At 39.6% G+C, this 19,419-nt stretch overlaps 1 protein-coding gene across 2 annotated transcripts; it reads left to right on the forward strand.

The window, feature by feature from the left end:
- Nucleotides 1-1,528: 1,528 nt before the first annotated feature.
- Nucleotides 1,529-7,225, forward strand: LOC100691221 (dnaJ homolog subfamily A member 3, mitochondrial). Of its 2 annotated transcripts, XM_003456913.5 has the most exons (12): nucleotides 1,529-1,791; nucleotides 2,873-3,009; nucleotides 3,122-3,205; nucleotides 3,320-3,529; nucleotides 3,669-3,821; nucleotides 3,905-4,052; nucleotides 4,204-4,268; nucleotides 4,368-4,496; nucleotides 5,420-5,535; nucleotides 5,858-5,952; nucleotides 6,077-6,215; nucleotides 6,346-7,078. In XM_003456913.5, exons 1-11 carry the CDS (start codon nucleotides 1,587-1,589, stop codon nucleotides 6,199-6,201), a joined length of 1,467 nt encoding a protein of 488 aa, XP_003456961.1. In that variant the 5' UTR covers nucleotides 1,529-1,586; the 3' UTR covers nucleotides 6,202-6,215; nucleotides 6,346-7,078. The 2 variants fall into 2 exon arrangements, with proteins under 2 accessions (XP_003456961.1, XP_005461709.1); XM_005461652.4 differs by lacking the exon at nucleotides 6,077-6,215 and having other exon boundaries at nucleotides 1,587-1,791; nucleotides 6,346-7,225.
- The last annotated feature ends 12,194 nt before the right edge of the window (nucleotides 7,226-19,419 follow it).

Here is a 19,419-nt window from a genome sequence, read left to right on the forward strand (position 1 = left end):
CCAAGAAAGATGCCCCAATGGATTTACTTTACCAAGCTGATCATCATGGCCTTGCCATATTGGTCCACAGACGGGACAGACATGACTGAGGGATAGGGAAAGGAAAAATAAAGAAAAAAAGCGAGTCAAAGAGAAACAGACGGGAAGAGGGACAGTGAGAAAGCATACTTAACAAAACAAATCACCTGGATCACCTGTTGAGAGAAAAAAAAAAGAAGAGACAATAAGCAAAAAGAGACCAACACAACACACACAACATTGCAATAACCTAAATAAATGTAAGTAACAGTAAATACTAAATATTGAATGTTATTGTGCAGCAGAAACAACAGCACACAATGTGCTTTGAGGTACCAGCCAAGAAAGGTGTAGTTTGTCTGTGTACACCTGTGTCCACACCTGTGTGGATGAGCGCACTTGTATTCAAAAGGTTATCATTGAATTAAAAAAATGTAAGAAGTAGAAAGTACAGATATTTGTGTACTACCTCAGAAGAACTAGAGAAAAAAGAGACAGAAATGGTGGTGAAAGACTGCACAAGAACTATATTTTAGATTTAGAAAGTAATAAAATGCTTCAACTGTGACACGCGTGGACATGCTGACAGATACTGCAAAAGCAAGACAAGGTGTGAAAGGTCTGGAGGCAACTGTGAGTATGGCAAATGTGGGACAGATCTCAAACCTGAGTCTTGTAACTGTTCAGGTTAACATAGTGTTGCCCACCGGGATGTGAAGTAATGAAGTGCAAGACTGCAGTGTTTAAGCTGGTTAAAAGATCCCATAATTATTATCCAATTCAGTACCATGGAAATAAAAAGGCAGATAAACTATTTATGGAATTGGTCTGTAAACAGATATTCAAATCAAACTGTCGGCATAGCATGGAAAGTAACATCTAAACTGTAGTTTCAGGACTGTGGTGGGAGCTAAGCAGAGGTATGCACAGTTCAGGGCCATTGGAGGTCAGTTGAAGAAAATGCGATCATGTGTAAACTCAGTACAAGAGAGACGAATGTTATCTAACTTCTTTTAGTGACTGTCTGCCTAAAAATGATGATCATTTCTTTCACGAATGACAACAAGTCATTTTGAGCCACAAACAAAATTCCAGCCACAAGATAGAAGCTGCAATCAGTTATTGGCAAAGTTATATTTCCTTTATTTATCCAGCTAAAAAGTCTCATTGACAATTAAAAAAAGTCGTTTTTTTAAGAGATATGGCCAAAACATCATCAAAAACATCATCTTTCTATAAAGATATTTTAAGTGGCCAAAAAAATGGGTTCATTATCACGTAGGTACAATAATGCAGACTTACAAAAACAGGCATATTCTTTATTTTATATATATCCCAGTCATAAATCATTTTCACTACAGTCTATTTACCAATATAAGCAAAGACATTACACAATAAAAAATACATAGAAACGATCACTTTTTTGTTCTGTCATGTCTGGCCCAATGACTCTACAGTCATTGGTCTGGCTCGATGAAAGAAGCTGAAGGAGGCAGTAATGCAACACAAATGGATGTGAGCTGCCGTTAAACACCAGAGAAGAAGAAGAAGCCGGTAGTGACGTGAAAATGGCGTCCTCCGCTGCCCGGCTGACTACACGCTGGTTAACAGCATCAGTTTCTTCTGGATATCGTAGCGGCCGTTTTCTCATTATTCCCGCCGGGAATGGAGGAGTTTGTCCAGCGACCATATCACAGACACACCGGGCAGGGACGGCGGTTAGCCTGAGCTCCTGGACACGCGGAAATGCCGTGACATTGAGAGGACTGACAGGTGGGATAAGTTAGCTAAGTGTCGCAAAACCTGTTTTATATCAGCACGTATTCTAAATGCGATATCCAGCAGCCTGTCTGAAGGTCCACTTAACAGAGCTTTGTGATGCTGAGAGAGTCAGCCACATTGAAATGCTGCCATAGTTCTCCACAGTTCGTTAGCCTTCCTGTGAGAATGATGCAACCAGGAGCAGTCAGTACAGTGTGAATGCACCAGTGACACTCTGCACCCATACCCATCCTCCTACGGATCAGACCGCCTGTATGGCAGCATCACTTAGTTCTCCATCCCCGTGTTTAGAATAATTTTTAAATGTGCTTCACCAAGACTGGATACCCCCCAGGAGCACTTTACTAATATCAGGTAGCAACTTCACTTTATCATTGCATGGACTCATGGACTCTACAAAAGTTTGAACTTCTCTCTTAGGGATTCCTCTGTGTTGACATGATGGCAGAATATTATCTGCGTATTTATCAGCAGCACCTTCAGGCTGCAGATCCTGTGTTTAATCACATCTCTGGGCTGATCAGCTGGTTCCAGATCTGCTGACCACTGATCTCACTGTGTTGTTAGACGGAGCCTTTGCTTTGTCACGTGGTGTGCTGTCATGCTGGTAGCTCGCGTTAGAAGATGGTCTTAAAGGGATGCGCATGCTCAGCAGCAACACTTGTAGATATTCTTCTCATTAAACTTAACATCTTGTCTGCGTTATTTAATCTGGATATTAACTGATGACCTGTATTTGAACAGTTTTACACCTCATACATTTCATGAATAAACAGTTCCTACAAAGTGCTCAGTAAGTCAAGAATGCTGTTTCTAATTTAACAAACAAATATATAATGATAGTTGCAGTGACTACTAAATATACTCAGTCAAAGGAAATTAATGGTCAAAAGTTTCAATAATTAATTACTTAATTAACATTTTTAACCAGTTAGGACTACATCTACAAAAAAGTATCAACTAGAAGTATTCATTTTAGTTTTAGCCAAATAAACTATACAGTTATACACTGTAAAAAAAAAAAAAAAAATCTGCACCTCTAATGTCATTATAATATCCTCTTTCTCTGCAGGGGTGAGATGTCCCCATGGCATTAGCTGCTGCTCTTTCCACTGCAGCAGCAGACTAGCAAACAAGCAGGACTTGTATGAAGTCCTGGGCATCTCCCGCACCGCCTCACAGAAGGAGATCAAGAAGGCTTACTACCAGGTCTCTTAACGTGCTCTTGTTAGACTTGTTATATGTGTCATTCCAGTAAAATGAGTAAAACATGAAGTTTTCTTTTGTCTTGAATGCAAGCTTTCCCTTTTTGTTTGTCCAGCTGGCAAAGAAGTACCACCCAGACACCAACCCAAACGACCCAGAGGCCAAAGAGAAGTTTGCAAAGCTAGCTGAAGCATATGAGGTAAAAAAAACCCCTCAAAACAAAACAGTTATATAAATATAAACATCCAATGTAAGTTCATTCCAGAAGCACATTTAGCCTGATATTTATCTGCTCCCTTGCTTCTGTGTGCAGGTGCTGAGTGACGAGGTGAAGAGGAAGCAGTATGACACGTACGGGGTGTCGGGCTTTGACCCGAACCGTGCCGGTGCTGGTCAGCAGCAGTACTACAGAGCTGGGGGCGCCACTATAGATCCAGAGGAGCTCTTCAGGAAGATCTTTGGAGAGTTTACAGGAGGCATGGGCTTCGGAAACATCAACAGCATGTTTGAAGAAAGGCCTGAAGTAAGAGGTTGCTGACAACGCCGTAGCATCGATGTTTTTAGATATGTAATATTAATTTGATGTGTGTATTTAAGATCCAGTTTAAGATACAGATGTGAGAATTGAACACTGGTTTTTAAATGTTCCCGTCTTTTCCTAGTTTGTGATGGAGCTTACGTTTTCGGAGGCAGCAAAGGGCGTGAATAAGGAGCTGAATGTGAACATTGACGACACATGCCAGAGGTGTGACGGGAGGGGTAACGAGCCGGGGACTAAGGTGTCTCACTGTCACTACTGCAATGGCACAGGGATGGTGAGTTTCCGACCGACGCTCAGCAGCAGGCTTCTCTGAGCACCTGGCCGCACTCGTCAGCTTGTTTGTGTCGCCCCTTGCAGGAGTCGATCAGCACAGGACCCTTCATGATGCGCTCAACGTGCCGGCGCTGTGGTGGGAAAGGATCCATCATAAACACGCCCTGCGCCCTGTGCAGAGGCTCAGGCCAGACTAAGAAGAGGCAGACGGTCACTGTGCCCGTACCTGCCGGTAGGTTTCCATCCTGGGTTCTAAAATCCATCAGTGTTTTTAATGCAAGAGTTTGTCTCTAGTGTTTCTAGCTACTGCTGCTTAAAATGAATAACCTCTGAAGATTGTGTTTAATAGTCGGTTTTAAAATAGACAACTGCATATATTCCAGGAGTGGACAATGGTCAGACGGTGCGAATGTCAGTAGGAACTAAAGAAATCCTCATTACATTCAGAGTAAGTTTTGGTTGCTCAAATTCAGTTACTCCTTATTTACTTCAGAGAGGGTGTAAGAGAGCAGTGCAGAGGTGTGATGCGTCGTGTTGATCTGTGCAGGTTCAGAGGAGCCCAGTGTTCAGACGTAACGGAGCAGACATCCACTCTGATGCCTTCATCTCAATAGCGCAGGCTATCCTGGGAGGCACAGCCACCACACAGGGCCTCTATGAAACCATCAGTATCGCGGTGAGTGTGTGTTGACAGTAATATTCAAAATGATCCCTCAGCCAGTGATTTTGGCAAGTGATTCTCAATGTGTGGGCCGGGGCCTCCTAGTGGGTCACCGTGGTACTGCAGTTGGGCCACAGGAAAAACAGAAATTCAGTTTGAAATTACTCACATTTATGTACAGCTACATATGTATATAATTGTATTTATTTGTATACAAAGTGAGACAATTGTGACCTAAACAGGAGGTGGTTAATGTGTGATATTACTCATTAGTGTGATCTAAATTTACTGCTCTTGTATTGAGGTTTGTGTTCCAGTGGCAGTTGTTACACGTTGGCCTAAACACTTTGCGTATGATTGTGTAGCTTTAGCAAGTTACAGTCAACAACCTGAGAGTTTTATGTTTTTGAATAAAAATTTAATGGTAAATGGTAAATGGCCTGTATTTGTATAGCGCTTTACTTAGTCCATTACACTAGTCACATACACTACATTCAGTCATCCACACATTCACACACTGGTGATAGCAAGCTACATTGTAGCCACAGCTGCCCTGGGGCGCACTGACAGAGGAGAAAGAAAAGCTCAAGAAAATTTCTCTTGTATTTTGATTAGAGTGAGGATTAAGATGGGTGAGCCCCATGGGGCTTTCTGGTCTTTAAGGGGGCACAGCACCTTTGACTTTGGGAATCGCTGCTTAGGCTAATAAAATGTGTTTTTAGGTTTTTAGGCGATGAGCAAGTGTTTGATATTTATAGTTTTTCTGTTGTGTTTCTGATTTTTTTTTTTTGACTTTTTATTTCAGCAAATTATTAAAGACTGAGTGTAAAGTTTTACACCGGAATAAAGAGCGGTGCCTGTAGTATTTCTAGCTGCCTCTCTCAGATGCCTCACAGGGAGGAATCCTCTATTTCAAAATGTTTTGGCCGTGTTTTCAGATTCCCGCCGGCTGCCAGGCTGATCAGATCATCAGGCTGCAGGGGAAAGGCATTCGGAGGATAAACAGCTACAGCTACGGAGATCATTATGTTCACATTAAGATCAAAGTGCCCAAGTAAGTTAGTCTGATCGTCCTACAATCAGACATTTTTTGGCAGAATTTTTATTTATTATTTAATTGTTATTACAGAAACATGATAATGTGACTGCAACATTTGAATTTTAAGAAAAATATCTTTTAAAAAAGTGTGTAACTTTATTTAGAGCCACAAAACTTTTTAAATAATACAGTATCAATAAATTTGCTTAAAGGGTCTATAAGCATGTTTATGTATGTTTGCATGTTTTGTTGTTACATCTTATAAGATGCATTTTTTTTAAAAAAATTTCTGACATAAATTGGTAATAATCATGTGATTCTCTTCACTTTCCTGCAGGAAGTTGACTCGGAGGCAGCGCTCTCTGCTGCTGAGTTATGCAGAGGAAGAGACGGAGGTTCAGGGGACTGTCAGCGGCGTCAGTCCTTCAGGAGGTCAGAACTAAAGCTCAGCTCCATCATAAAGTCAAAACATGATTTCATAATAATGCGCACAACCGTAGAGATAGGTAGTCCAGCCCTTCTGCACTCACCTGATGAAGTGCATGTTTTTGTCCAGAAGGGGGCAGCAGCACTTCAGCCACCAGCACAAAGTCAACCACATCAGAGGAGGGACAGGACAAGCAGAAGGAGAAAGAGGAGGAGGGAGGCTTCTTTTCCAAACTAAAGAAAATGTTTAGCTGACACTGAGACTGCAGGTTGGAGCTTTAAGCATCTCCCACCATCCCTGATAGAGAGCTAAATGTTGAACACAACAGATATTTATTAGCTAGTCTTAATCTGCAGTGTGGCTATATTTTGTTGTAACCACTTTTTTAAAATTTTCAGGTAAAAAAAAGAAGCAAGCAAAACAACACGGTACAGGAAGATGAAAGAATCTACACACCGGTCCTCCACGCCGTCTCCTCTTGTTTTAAAAATCCAGCCAGGAGTAGAAGGAGGAGAGAAGCACAGTGGCATTTGTGTTGACACAGTCGCACATTGTTGAACTTTGAGTTGGAGAATGAGTCAGGGCCACCCACATGACGACCCATCACCATGAGCACAGGCAGGTGCTCGGCTGAGGATTTCTAGATGTGCTCACAAATAAACCAGAAAGTGATTTTTGCTTATTTTTCTGTTACCTGTCATCCCTCCTTATTGTCTTTGAAGCTGCTCGATGAGGCAGCTCTCCACAGGCAGGAATTCTGTCAAACTGTGTAAGACAACCCTTTAAATGTAAATGTGTTATAAGTAAAAACATGTTAACAGGATTGCAACTGGATAAAGATTGACTCGGATTTTTCACATTGGAATTATGTCATGACCTACATGATGCTATATGACAGCTAAAAGGTTCCCATCAACTTCCAATGTCCTTAAAAATGAAGCGTGGGTGTAAATTCTTGGTAAAGTCTGAAGTTTGACTCTAGTTATATTGAAATTTTAGGCAGTGTAATAAAATGAAATGCAGCTATTGCGACTGCAGTAAGCCGGTGATCAGCAGATGAATGCAAGATTTACTAAGGTAAAAACATTCACTTCAATCAGTGTTACACCCAGACTTTCCGCATCATTTCCATGTAATTTCCATATAATTTCCATACACTGATACAGTCTGACAACAGGTTTAAATTGATATACATTGGCCTGTTAAAGAGATCTTCCTGCAACTTAACTTTTCATTTCTGATTTGTTCTATTAAATAAAAATAGGTTAACTTTTACAATTTGCTGATACCTTATAAAAAATTTAATCATGTGTTTTATCTGTATTGTCTCAGAATTTAATCTCTATTTTTGTCTCATTTAACATAAAAGTTTTTTTTTGATTTTTTTCTTTTTGTTTTTTCATGCTGTCACATTGACAAGATATTACATATTCTTGAATCAAAATTATAAGAATATTTTTCAGATGTTTAGCAAGAAACAAATGTGAACCAGGCCTAACCAAAGGCCTAATTAAGTTATGCTCTCATCCTGGTTAGTTGTGCCCGTGCCTGGCAACAACACTAATTTAAATAAAGATTTAATCTTGGAAACTGTTTTTCTTTCTTTTTGAAGTTTAAACGTTGAGCTTGTAATACCCTGAAACAGCAGCAGATGGCAGCGGCGATGGGTAAGTAAATGAAGAAATGCTCTCACAGCAACGCTGAAAGATCTGCTTTGACACAGGCGCTCTCTGCTTTGTTTGATGTGTTCAGCCACCCACTTCATCACCACGGGCAGTGTCTGAACAGAAGCTTTTGTGAGGGTCATCAGGGACGTTGGCTTCAGACAGGGGCTTTCCAGCTGTGCTCGGACTCAGTGGTCAGTCCTAACAAACAGGACTGGTGGTGGTGGTGGTGGTGCCTTCCCAGTGAAATGTATGATATAATATGAAGTCATAGATACATGCAGGACAAGCTGGTGGGTGTGTTCTGCATACATCCCTGTGATAGCATACTTTTGTGCGGTTAAAAATCCAGCTTATCGATCCATGGATTTAAATGCTTACCAAAGCAGGTAGCTATAAAGATGAATGAATGTTTAAAAGATGGTACAAAGGACACAAGGGTTAAAAACAAAATTTAGAAAAATAATTTAATTGCAATTTTTTTTCTTTTTTTTCTTCTCAGTTTGTTCCAAAGTTAAAGGCCACTGATGTCAAAAGCAAATTTTCTTTTTAATCAAGAAGGGCTTCAATCGAGGTTCAAAGGCTGCACTCTGACTTATGTGGTCAGACCCAGACGTGCTTTAAAAGAATCTTCAAATCTAATATAAAACCAAACGGCAGCTAATAGAGAGGATTACAGTGATGTTCTGTGTGCTAAAACCAATCAGGTGCTGCATCCTGAGCTTGTTGGAGTCAGTAGATCATATCAGAAAGGGCAATTTGTTCTACAGAATATGTTACACAACTCCTCTGTCACATACATTGATCTGGACAGATTCAGTTTAACTATCAAACCTCATGTACTGAAGCAAGACTGTTGGGTTGCAACTGGTTGACAAAACTCTGAGATCTTTAGTGATTCCCTGAAATCTGATTCCTTGTGTCTTAATGCATTTTGGGAAATGCTTTTGAGGCTCTTTTCATAATATCTAGATACCTGCAAACCTATACACACCATCCCAAAAGGTTGATTCTGTTCATCTGGACGTAGCATTTTCAGTGGGAGAAACATTTCGTCGCTCATCCAAGTGACTTCTTCAGTTCAGATGAACAGAATCAGCCTTTTTTTCATTTACTTACCTGGATGATTGAGCATGCATCAAGATATATATACATCATGTATTCAGGGGCCTGGCTAAATTTTGTTGAAATAAAACCAACACATAAATTGAGTTAATCTACCCAGTGTGTGTATGTATTGTGCATTGATAAGCCACAACATCAAAATCAACCAGCTTAATGTTGTGTAGGATGCCCTCATGTTGCTATAACAGGTCTTGATGAGAACATGAGTTCTGCACGGACCGCAGAGGTATCTGGCGCCAACCTGAGGCAGCAGATCCTGCAGCAAGTCCTGTCTGCAAAGATGTTTTGGTAAGACAAGCAAACTCAGTGTATGTCTGAGGCTCATACAGTCACACATTTAATAATAATGTAGTGTGAATCAGTGGATAACATTAACTTTCACTTTGCCTGCTATAAACTGTACTTTGTTAATTCACATTAAAGTTGTAGTTCAGTTTCCCCAGTACATGATGTTCACATGCTGAGTTTATAATTTTTTTGAAAGATGATTGTGGCCAGAGTGTCAAAAGCTTTAATATTTATGAAAAATCTTAGAAATCTTGGAAGCTTTTAAACCATTTAAAGTTTGATGCAGAGATTTATGGACAAGCCTTTAAAGAAAGCGAGGAGCCTCGTAAAGCTCTAGAAAAAGGTAAGTGCATGTAACATTTGTGTAAGCATTGAGCTTCCTCCTTCCCTTTAAAGGGATTTTTAAGAGCTTGTAATTTACCACCGTTCCCAGTAATTATGATGTCATTACAACTGCAAATCAACCCTGGCTCACTCATTTGCAGCATGTCGCAATAAATTGGTTGCTCTATTCCGTCTTACTCATCTTTCTTGAGGGAGAAAAAATCTCTTCCTCCTTTACCCTCTGCTGATTTTTGTTTCTTTTTTTCTGTCTACAGACTGGACATGAATACGAAATAAATACAAACTAACCTATGTTTGTATAACCTAAAACTATCCTAAGATAGAGAACACAATAAGCACTCCTCAAACTATACAGAAAATGTTCATAAGTTTAAAAAATAGTTTTAAATTCTGCCTATATTTCAAATATGTGTCATATTGAGTTAAAGGAGGACTGTAGTGTTTTTACATTCAGGTTTTGTTTCTGCAACACAACTCTTAATGATTTTTACTTTCACTGGCATCAGAAAACATTTTAAAATGAAAGAAAACACTGACGGACAAAAATAGTATTACTTTGTACTAATATTTACTTAATATCTATAAAATAAATATGACATTAAGCTCTTTTAAACCTTATACGCATTTCATTGCTTATTTAACTGAATGCATGTTTTTTTCTGAAGAAATAAATAGCCTCTGACATTTTTCAGGCTTTTAAAACGAAGATTTGCGCCAAGCTCCAAACAAGTTCCCAAAAGGCTGACAGTTAGTGAACACAAAGCTTTCACTCAGTCGCTTGGTATTCAGATCCACAGCTATATATTATGTTGAATGTTGAATAGCAACATGCAGACAAAAAAGCCCTTTACAACACGGTTAAGTGACAGATTTTGTCCCATACAGCCAGACCTCACAAAAGTCAGTAAAAGGCAATTAAATGTTGGACAGAGTTACCAGATTACAGACATTATTTGATCTTGTCTAGAGTCCATCTAAAAAGGCCAAAAGCTATACAACCTTTCAGCTATACAAACAGATAAAAGCTCCAGTCTGCCAATCATGTATGACTGACATGTGGCTGTTGGGAGTAGATGGGAAAAGTAAAAATGCATCACAGGGAGTCTTAATTGACTTCTTCCCTCTAGCATTGCAGTAAAAAACACCTTCACATCTTCTCACGGGGCAATACAAAAAGGTCAAAAGCAGAGTGCGGTGGGTAATTGGAGTTTTAGGGTCCTCTTGTGCTGCTATTTGCAGGCTGATGGGTAATTATATGTACAACACAACAATGCTGACTGTGTGGGCATGAAGATGGTGACTGCATGCACATTAATGCTGTCTATTTATGATAAGAAAGCCCTGTCTGGATTAGACGGCATAAATGTATACGAGAGTTTGCCTCCCAGCTGGTGACATTTTGTGAGATTTAGTGCGCGCTGTGCCTGGAAGCGACCCATCCTAACCCTGGTTTACCAGGATTATGGCGCTGCTGGTCTGTCCACTGGGAAGTGGGTTTTGTTTTATGTGGAGAGAGTTAAGGTGGGGATTTGTCTATTTTGATCCCAGCTGGTTCATTCAAGCTTGAAGATGACCCTCCAGGTTATAGTTGCATGGAGCCAGCTCCTTATCCCTGGAGGAAAGTAAGGTAGCGTATAACACCTGGATGGTGCTTGCTGAATAGGTAAACAGCATTATATCCTTCAAACCCCACTCTGACTTTCTAACATGGAAGTAAGTTGGATTTTCCACGTGCTTAGCATTTTTAACCTCGGAGCGCACTAGCTTGTGACCCACTGAGTCTGGATTTGTGTCTTCTCCTAGTTTTCAAAACCTGTCACAAAGCCCTAAATGGTATATGGACTGGTTCTTACTTAGTGCTTTTCTACTCTACTTGATCACTCAAAGTGCTTTATACAACACGTCACAATAACTTTTTTTTGTGTGTAGAGCTTTCTATTTAACATTCACACTCCAATAAAAACAACTTGGGGTTCATTGCTTTGCCCAACAATACTTTGGATCTAACCATCAACCTTCCAAAGGGTAGATGGCCTGCTCTAGCTCCTGAGCAAATAGCCATCCCTATAAACCATTTGACAACCACCAGTCACTTGGAAAAGTGTGAATTTCACAACTAGCTGGCAAGTCATTCCTGGAGGTTGCTGGTTATCACTTGGTTCCACAAAGAGATATGTAGTGCTGTATCAAAAACCTCCTAGTGACAGCAGGTTGCCAGAGTTTTTGGAAGTTTACATCTTTTTTATTTTTTGTTTTCAAAATCACCTTTCTGTGGTGATAATATATACAAAGCAGTTCAGATGCAGCGGTGACCAAAGTTATAAGTTGCTGACAAATGTCCAACTTGTGATGGATTTTGAGGCTTCAGAATGCCACGTGCTGTACTTTTGTACATATGTTATGCTTTTGCCCTATCTCGGTGCACAGGCCAACTGCAGAGCAACATGAGCAGCGCTGGGAGGCATCTCTGTAATGCACAAGGACGCTTCATTGCGATGGATGATTGCGTATATGGAACTTGAACCTGGTTATGCTCACCACCAAAAGACCTCACTGCCATTCTTCTGCCACATTAAGGCCTGACCTCTCCCTCCTTATTTGTTGTAATTCTCTGTATAAAAGTGTCAGCTCCTAAATTCTGCCAAAGTCCAGGATCTGGCTTATGACACGAGTCATCAGCATGCTTTTGGATTGCAAAAGCAGCAGCGAGAGTGAGTAATCCAAATCAGATTAGTCACCGATTCATAATAACCGCCTCCAAACTCCAATTTTTTTTTTTTTTCAGACTGGGAGATATTGGCATCAAGGGACTGGAGCCCATAATCACCGGGGATGGATCTGCACCAAGTAGTGGGCCAACTCAAAGATATTTCATCACTGTTTCAGTAACAATCATTCTCTGGGAGTGCATATGTGTGTAAATATCTGCATGTGTGCAAGCGTGTGGAAGCTAAAGGGTAACTTTGGTTCCAGCCTGTTTCCCATTTCCCCCTCAATCAGAGGAACCTCTCATCCAATTTCACCCTCCCTTTCCTTCCACCCCCATACTCAGCTAATTAGGGTTCCAGATCACTACCACATGCATGTGGACAGACACTGATGTGTATGTGTGTGTGTACGCCTGCGCACGCAGGTATATTTATGTCCATCTCAAGGGGTCAAGGAGATGTTCCTTACCTCTCCAACTACTAAAAGGGTGACCCCAGATTTAGTATCAGATTACCAGATTGCCAAATGTTTTCCATATGGTCTTTCCATATCAGTCCAAACCTGGCCCCGGTCCTCCCGCTCTCACCCAACTCCAGCAGCACTGTGACATATAGCACACAAATGAATGACCTCATGACTGGTAATGTTTTTCAGAGATTTGTCTCAGATTTGTAATGATGACTGAGCAGCCTGTTTGCTTTCAACCCAACTACCAATTTGCCTGAATGAAAAATAACATACATTTTGGGGGTTTTGGTTGATTTACATTCTTGCTGTCAAAAGAGGGTTATCGTGGAGAAATCACAGGTTTCCCGTGGTTGGGTGATTATTACAGAAAAACCATTGGTCCCTTTAAGTCAGACAGCCTCTGGGAGACGATGCGTTTAGCCAAAAACACAATGTGCTGAAATGATTTGGAACTGGATCGGAGCAGTTGTGTGTGTGTGTGCGTGTGTGTGTGTGTGTGTGTGTGTGTGCATGTGTGTGTGTGTGTGTGTGTGTGCATGTGTGTGTGTGCTCTACCCTATCACCACTACATACAGACTTTTATACCTACAATTAACTCTAAATACAAGAGTGATGCAACTGGTTTTTGTTACTTAAATGGAAATATGAGTGTAGCTTTCAGCTCTACAAATTACAGTCCTCTCATTTTTGATGGCTACTTTCAATATTAGACCCTACAGATTTAGATGGGTTCATTTTAGTGTTAAGTATGGAGGATTTCCACAGAATTTGTGAAGTGAAGAGTTGAATGCAGTAGATTTCCTTCATGAATGTTTTGAGCACAGATTAGAAAGGAGAAAACATCAAAGCATTTGAAGTGTGTTTAATTGCAGTGGTTTAAATGAAACTGCTTCAGTTTTGTAGTACAGAAGTTTCAAAAGTTTGTCTACTTTTTTCTATTTCATCCACTAAAATTCAGACTCATCTAATCAGTGTGAGCTAATAAACCTCACTTTTATTTGAGTATCTTAGCGGCCATGCCAGTTGATTTTTGCAGTCTTTAAATACATATGAATTACTTCCAATACAAAAAGAATGGCAAAAAACTAATGATCATTTGTGCAAATTATAGCTGTCAAAGGCTACAGATGAATGTTAGGAGTCACGTCATTTTTTTAAGTGCATGTTTTTTTAAAATGCTTTCACATGTCCATGAATGGTTCTGCATGTATCTCTACATCTGCCAGGACCTAAATATCATCAGGCTTACGGTGCCTGAGAGAAGCTGACCAGATTTCGTTGCATCACACACACCAATCATTCTGTTAAAGAAAGTCTCCCCTGCCGTCTCTCCCACACACTTGCTCCTCCAGTCAGGCTCCTCTGGCGGGTTGTGTCTGCCTCATGGCAAACAACCCCAGCTATAAATCACACTGTTTTAGCAGTGTGGTCAGCAACCGGCACAGCATGAAGTACAATTACTAACTGCAGCCACTTATGTTAAATGTAGGAAGTGTGTCGTTCGGGTGATTGTGTTTAGAAGTTTCCATGTGTGTTTGAAGAAACAGGGACAGAACAGAGGACAGGTTCAAGTCACAAATACTCTCATATGCAGTCTTATCAAATATTTAAATGTTCTCAAAACGTTCATTTGGAAAGTAATGAGTTCTGCTCGAGAAATAAAAAGTGTCCCATTGAGACATATAATATTTATCCTTGTTAATAATCAGTCTGTGACTTTTGAGTTTTAATTTAATGAAGTTAATACATGTCCAATTTCCATTACTTTTCAGCAGTACAATCTTAATGTTTTTTATTTACTCCATCATACTCGTCTGCTCAATTTCAAATTTAGTTATTACATATTTTTACCTTTTTTTTTACTTTTCCCCATTCTTCATGGTAAGTAAAACTGGTGTGGGATTCCACTGAGAGCACCTGCGTGTTTGAATAAAATATAGATACAGGTGCCAGTATTTGGTTAACATATTACAAGAAGTAGTAGTTTTTATGGAACAGGAAGACTCACTTTGTTGTAAAACGGAGATGCAGAAAGTCATTCACAGCCATTAGGCTTTTCAATTCTCACGCAAAAAGCAGATGAGCCACATCAGACTATATGAATATGAATTTCCTTTGATTTTAACTTCTGAAAAATCAGTGACTCAATAACTCAGCATGATGACCATGAACAAATGCGTATTTGCTTTCTTCTTGACAACACTAACACTGAGAGCATGTCCTATGCCATGCTCAGCATTTGGGATATTCTTAAGGGTCAAAGAGATGTTCCTTACCTCTCCAACTACGCCAAAGGCTGACTCCACTATTGGTGCTACTGCCAAAATCTTTAACTACCTGTGAACCACCGCACCATTGTACATCTGCTTACAACGCTCTAAGAGCTTTTTTTTTTTTGTGCCCTCCAACACAACATTTGCTCACTCTTCTTCTCCAGGTTGGCTCCTTACCCCCACTTAAAATTCAAGTTGAAAGGCCACCATTTTTAATTAGGGACTTCAGAGTGGTAAACATTACTTCCATTGAGTCATCAAAAAGTAGCAGGAGGGCTAAAAGCAGTGGAAAAAAAATTTGAACAGCATAACAGACAAATTACATTAGGTCGGATTTTTGCTTTCTTTGGACAGAGTCAGAGAACTATTTGATTAAGGTTCATATTCCAGGATCTCAAGCCTAGTCATTTGAGGTGAAACTGCAACACATCCATTTTAAATCGGCATACTGTGTGCATTACAAATAGATAAAAGACTCAGCAGATGAGTATGGAGGGCCACAAATGCCAAATTGAATTAACTAAATCTATCATTACATACTTAAATAACTGCGTCATTAATGAATAAATAATTATAATAGTATAATAATTAATTAACTCAATATATAAATAATTCAATATCAATTGATTTCATGTAAAAAAAAATTTAAAAGTACCTATTTCTGATTTTTATTAATTAAAAACGTCTTTCATCATTATTCATTTGTTTTGGCATTTGTGGCCCTCCATAGAGGCCAGCTGTCAGCAGAACATTTATTTGCGACTAATGCACACCTCCTGTCCAAGGAGATCTAGAAATTCTCCACACTTCAATGCTTATATGAAGTTCTGTTTATGCTCTGTGAAACTCTATAAGCGCTCAGAATGTTTTTTTATGATCATATAAGTTTACTTTGTTTATTGCTCTGGCTACATACAAACATCTTAATTCAAGCAGATAGACAAGCTCTAAATGTCTTTTGGCAGCTGCCTATGCCAGATACAAAAAAATAACAGACGCCAATAAATGTTTCGACTTGGCAGGTGGGGTTTGTATGAGTTATCCTCTGCAACGAGCCAGAACTGCTCTGTTGGGGTAGAAACACAGCCCCACCCGGTATAACTATCCCCATGCTGCAGGTGTGGTTCCATTAAAGTGTCACTGAACAGTGCAAGTAAATTGCTTTTATTAAACCAGGAAAGTCCATTAATAAGACATATTTTATAATAATAGTCTGGCAGGAAGCACATTTCCTGGAGTAGTGAGGACAAGGGAGCAAAAAAAATTAAAACAAATGATAACAACAGTAACACCATTCAAACAAAAACACAACACAGAACAAAAAGTAACTTTTTCTTCTGTCTTATTTTCAGATACAGATGCTTGTTTTTATTTATTTGCCAAAATGGAATGGAAATTTTTTAAAAGGGGGGAAAAAAATAATGAAGTCTGCTTTGAGTTTATGTTCGCTGAAATGAGCAAATCTGATATCAGATTGTTGTGACAACTATGTCTCCAGCAGCAGTGTCGTTGATGGTGTATAGGAAAATAATTCATTTAGAATTGTGACTCTGATTCCATCCATCCAGTTTCTACTTCTCATCTTTATAATGGGAGAAGCAATCTAAACAAAAATGCCCCGCTCTTCCAAGGGGACACTGGGGCATTCCCAAGTCAACTGACAGACATAATCTCTTCTGCATTATGCCATTATGCTATCTCTTCTCCTCACAGAAGGGCATGCCCCAAACACCTAACCTAGGACGAATCCTGGTCAGTTGACCGAACCACCTCAACTCAGTGAACTCCATCATCCGTAAAAAGCAGAGATCCTCTGCCCACCATCCCTTGGCTACCCCTAGAAAATAATGTCCATACAATTTCTCAACAAATTCAGTGACAAAGCATAGCCCAGTTTAGTCAAACACCAACAGAAACAAGACTGACTTCCTTACTTTGCAATACAAATCAAGCTCCTATTATCATTGTACAGAATAGACAGAATAGACCGCAACAATGGGCCTGATACCCCATACTTTGTAAGCACTCGCCACTGGACACCTCAAGGGATATGGATGAATGCCTTCTCCAAATCTGTAAAACACATGTAGACTTATTGGGCAACCCAAATTCCCTCTCAGATATCCTAGAGTGGTTAAATAGCTGGTGTGTTTCACAAGCAGGATAAACACCACTGTGTTGTTCCTAACTTTGACTACATTTTCAGATTAAAAGTTAAATGTTACCTCATGAAAATTAAGTGTTACATCAATTTTTTAAATATTTGTCATCAGTGGTGAAGTGGAACACCTGACACCCGCAGTGCAACATGAGACAAGGTCAACACAAGATTTTCATCTAATTTTTACCTCCATGTAGATTTGTAACACTTGCTCTGGAATAGCCATCTAACCAAACACTAGCATTATAGTATATTATTTTTTATGTTATTTCATGTTTAGACTTTGATCAGTGAAGATATATTATGTAGTGTCCAGTGTTTATATGCCTGATAATATGGCAAGCTATAGCTGTAGAAAATGATTAGCATAAACAGATACCATCTGTTACAGTTTTGAGTAAGACTCCAGCATGGATTTGAATATTACCTTAATATAGAGCCTGGGAGTTCTTAGAAACTGTGCAGTGCTCGAAAGAAAACACTCAAAAGCCATGTTTTTCAAAAAAAGAAAGCCATCTCTGTCTATTTCAGTAAAAACATTGCTCTGTTTTGGGTTTACTCCATTTCCTTGTGATAATTATTGGATTTAGAGTGAAGTAGTGTGCCAGTTTAACCAACACTTTGCTGCCTTGGATTCAGAACGGATGGGAATCTTTCTCAATTTGCCCTCACTTTGTTTTAATTACAGGAACACGCAAGCACAAAGAGACAAGTGGCCTATAATTACTTGAGACAGAAATAGAGCCACGCTGTGTTATTGTGAATAGATTACTTCAGACAAAGGTGTCAGAATGCCTAGTCAAAATACACTTCTCATACTTTCTCATTTTGGTGTCTAAACTCTGTCATTTGGTGGTCAGGCATGTATAAATGTTTAAGTTGCTGACAGAGACGCAGACACAGATTCAATTTGTCAACACAGTTTAGGGAAGTCTCCAGCTTTTAGCTCATACAGTAACCGTGATTTTGGCTAAATCTCTGTGTCTCAGCTCTTAAATTATCTCTCTTCTAAAGTGCAAAAATGACACAGTTTTTCTATTTTATTGATTCTCAAATACGTTTCTTTTTTAATAAACATATTATACCTTCAACACTCACAGCACTGCTTCTTTATATAAGAAAGTTGTGCCCACGTCTCCAATTTATTTGTATTCAACATTCTCATATTTTGGATTAGGTTTGAATAAAGTACAGCGTTCATGGCCGTGGGAATTATACATGATGTAACAGGACAGTGTGGCCCGGGACAACCTTGGGACCCTTAAAATGACCTCTTACCTCTGACTTGTGGTGTCTTGAATAGTCATACATCACGGACTGTAGTTATTGGAAAAAAAATCTAGGCTCACCAGCCCACATCAGTCACTTCCAGCGGTGCCAGCAACTGCAGTTTTATCATTAATGAATGTGTACATGAACTCTAACCAATATTTTAACTAAACACACACCCTTAAAATCACACACACAGGAGTGACATTAAAATCTGCGAAGCTACTTTGGGTATTTAAGACTGTACAACAACCACTTAATGTTTTAAGTGACAGTTGACACCAAAAGTACACCTTTGATGTTCCACTTTAAAATGAAGCAGGTAAATTCAATCCAATTTATACAGCGCCAAATCATAACAACAGTCACCTCAAGGTGCTTTATCTTGTAAGGTAAAGACCCTACAATAATACAAAGAAAACAGAAACCCCAGCAATCATATGACCCCCTATGACCAAGTGCTTTGGTGACAGTGGGAAGGAAAAACTCCCTTTAAACAGGAAGAAACCTCCAGCAGAACAAGGCTCAGGGAGGGGCGGGGCCATCTGCAGCAAAGGGTTGTGGTTAGAGGAGGAAGACAGGCTAAAAGACATGCTGTGGAAGAGAGCCAGAGATGAATAATAACTAATAATTAAATGCAGAGAGGTGTATAAACACATAGTGAGTGAAAAAGGTGACTGAAGAAGAGACACTCAATGCGTCATGGGAATCCCCCAGCAGCCTTGACCTATTGCAGGATTGAACCCCAAGTAAGCCTGTAGTATGAATGAGAAGTGCTCTAATAGACATGATAATATAAGGTCATTAAGTTAAGATGGGGGCTGATTATTAACAACCTTGTATGTGAGGAGGAGGATTTTAAATTAAATTCTGAATTTAACAGGGAGCCAATGATGAGAAGTCAGTATAGGAGAAATATGCTCTCTCTTTCTAGTCCCTGTCAGTACTCTTACTGCAGCATTTTGGATCAACTGAACACTTTTCAGGGAGGTTTTAGGACATCCTGATAATTATGAATTACAGTATTCAAGCCTAGAAGTAATAAATGTACAAACTGCTTTGTCAGCGTCACCCAGCAGAGCAGGGAAAATATATGCTATGTCTAGGGAAAGCATGTATAATGTACATGGAATTGGTCCTAGCAGAACCCTGTGGAATGGTTTCGTCACC

Source organism: Oreochromis niloticus, linkage group LG6, assembly GCF_001858045.2.
Source record: "Oreochromis niloticus isolate F11D_XX linkage group LG6, O_niloticus_UMD_NMBU, whole genome shotgun sequence".
In the NCBI taxonomy this organism is placed as follows: Eukaryota; Metazoa; Chordata; class Actinopteri; order Cichliformes; family Cichlidae; genus Oreochromis; species Oreochromis niloticus.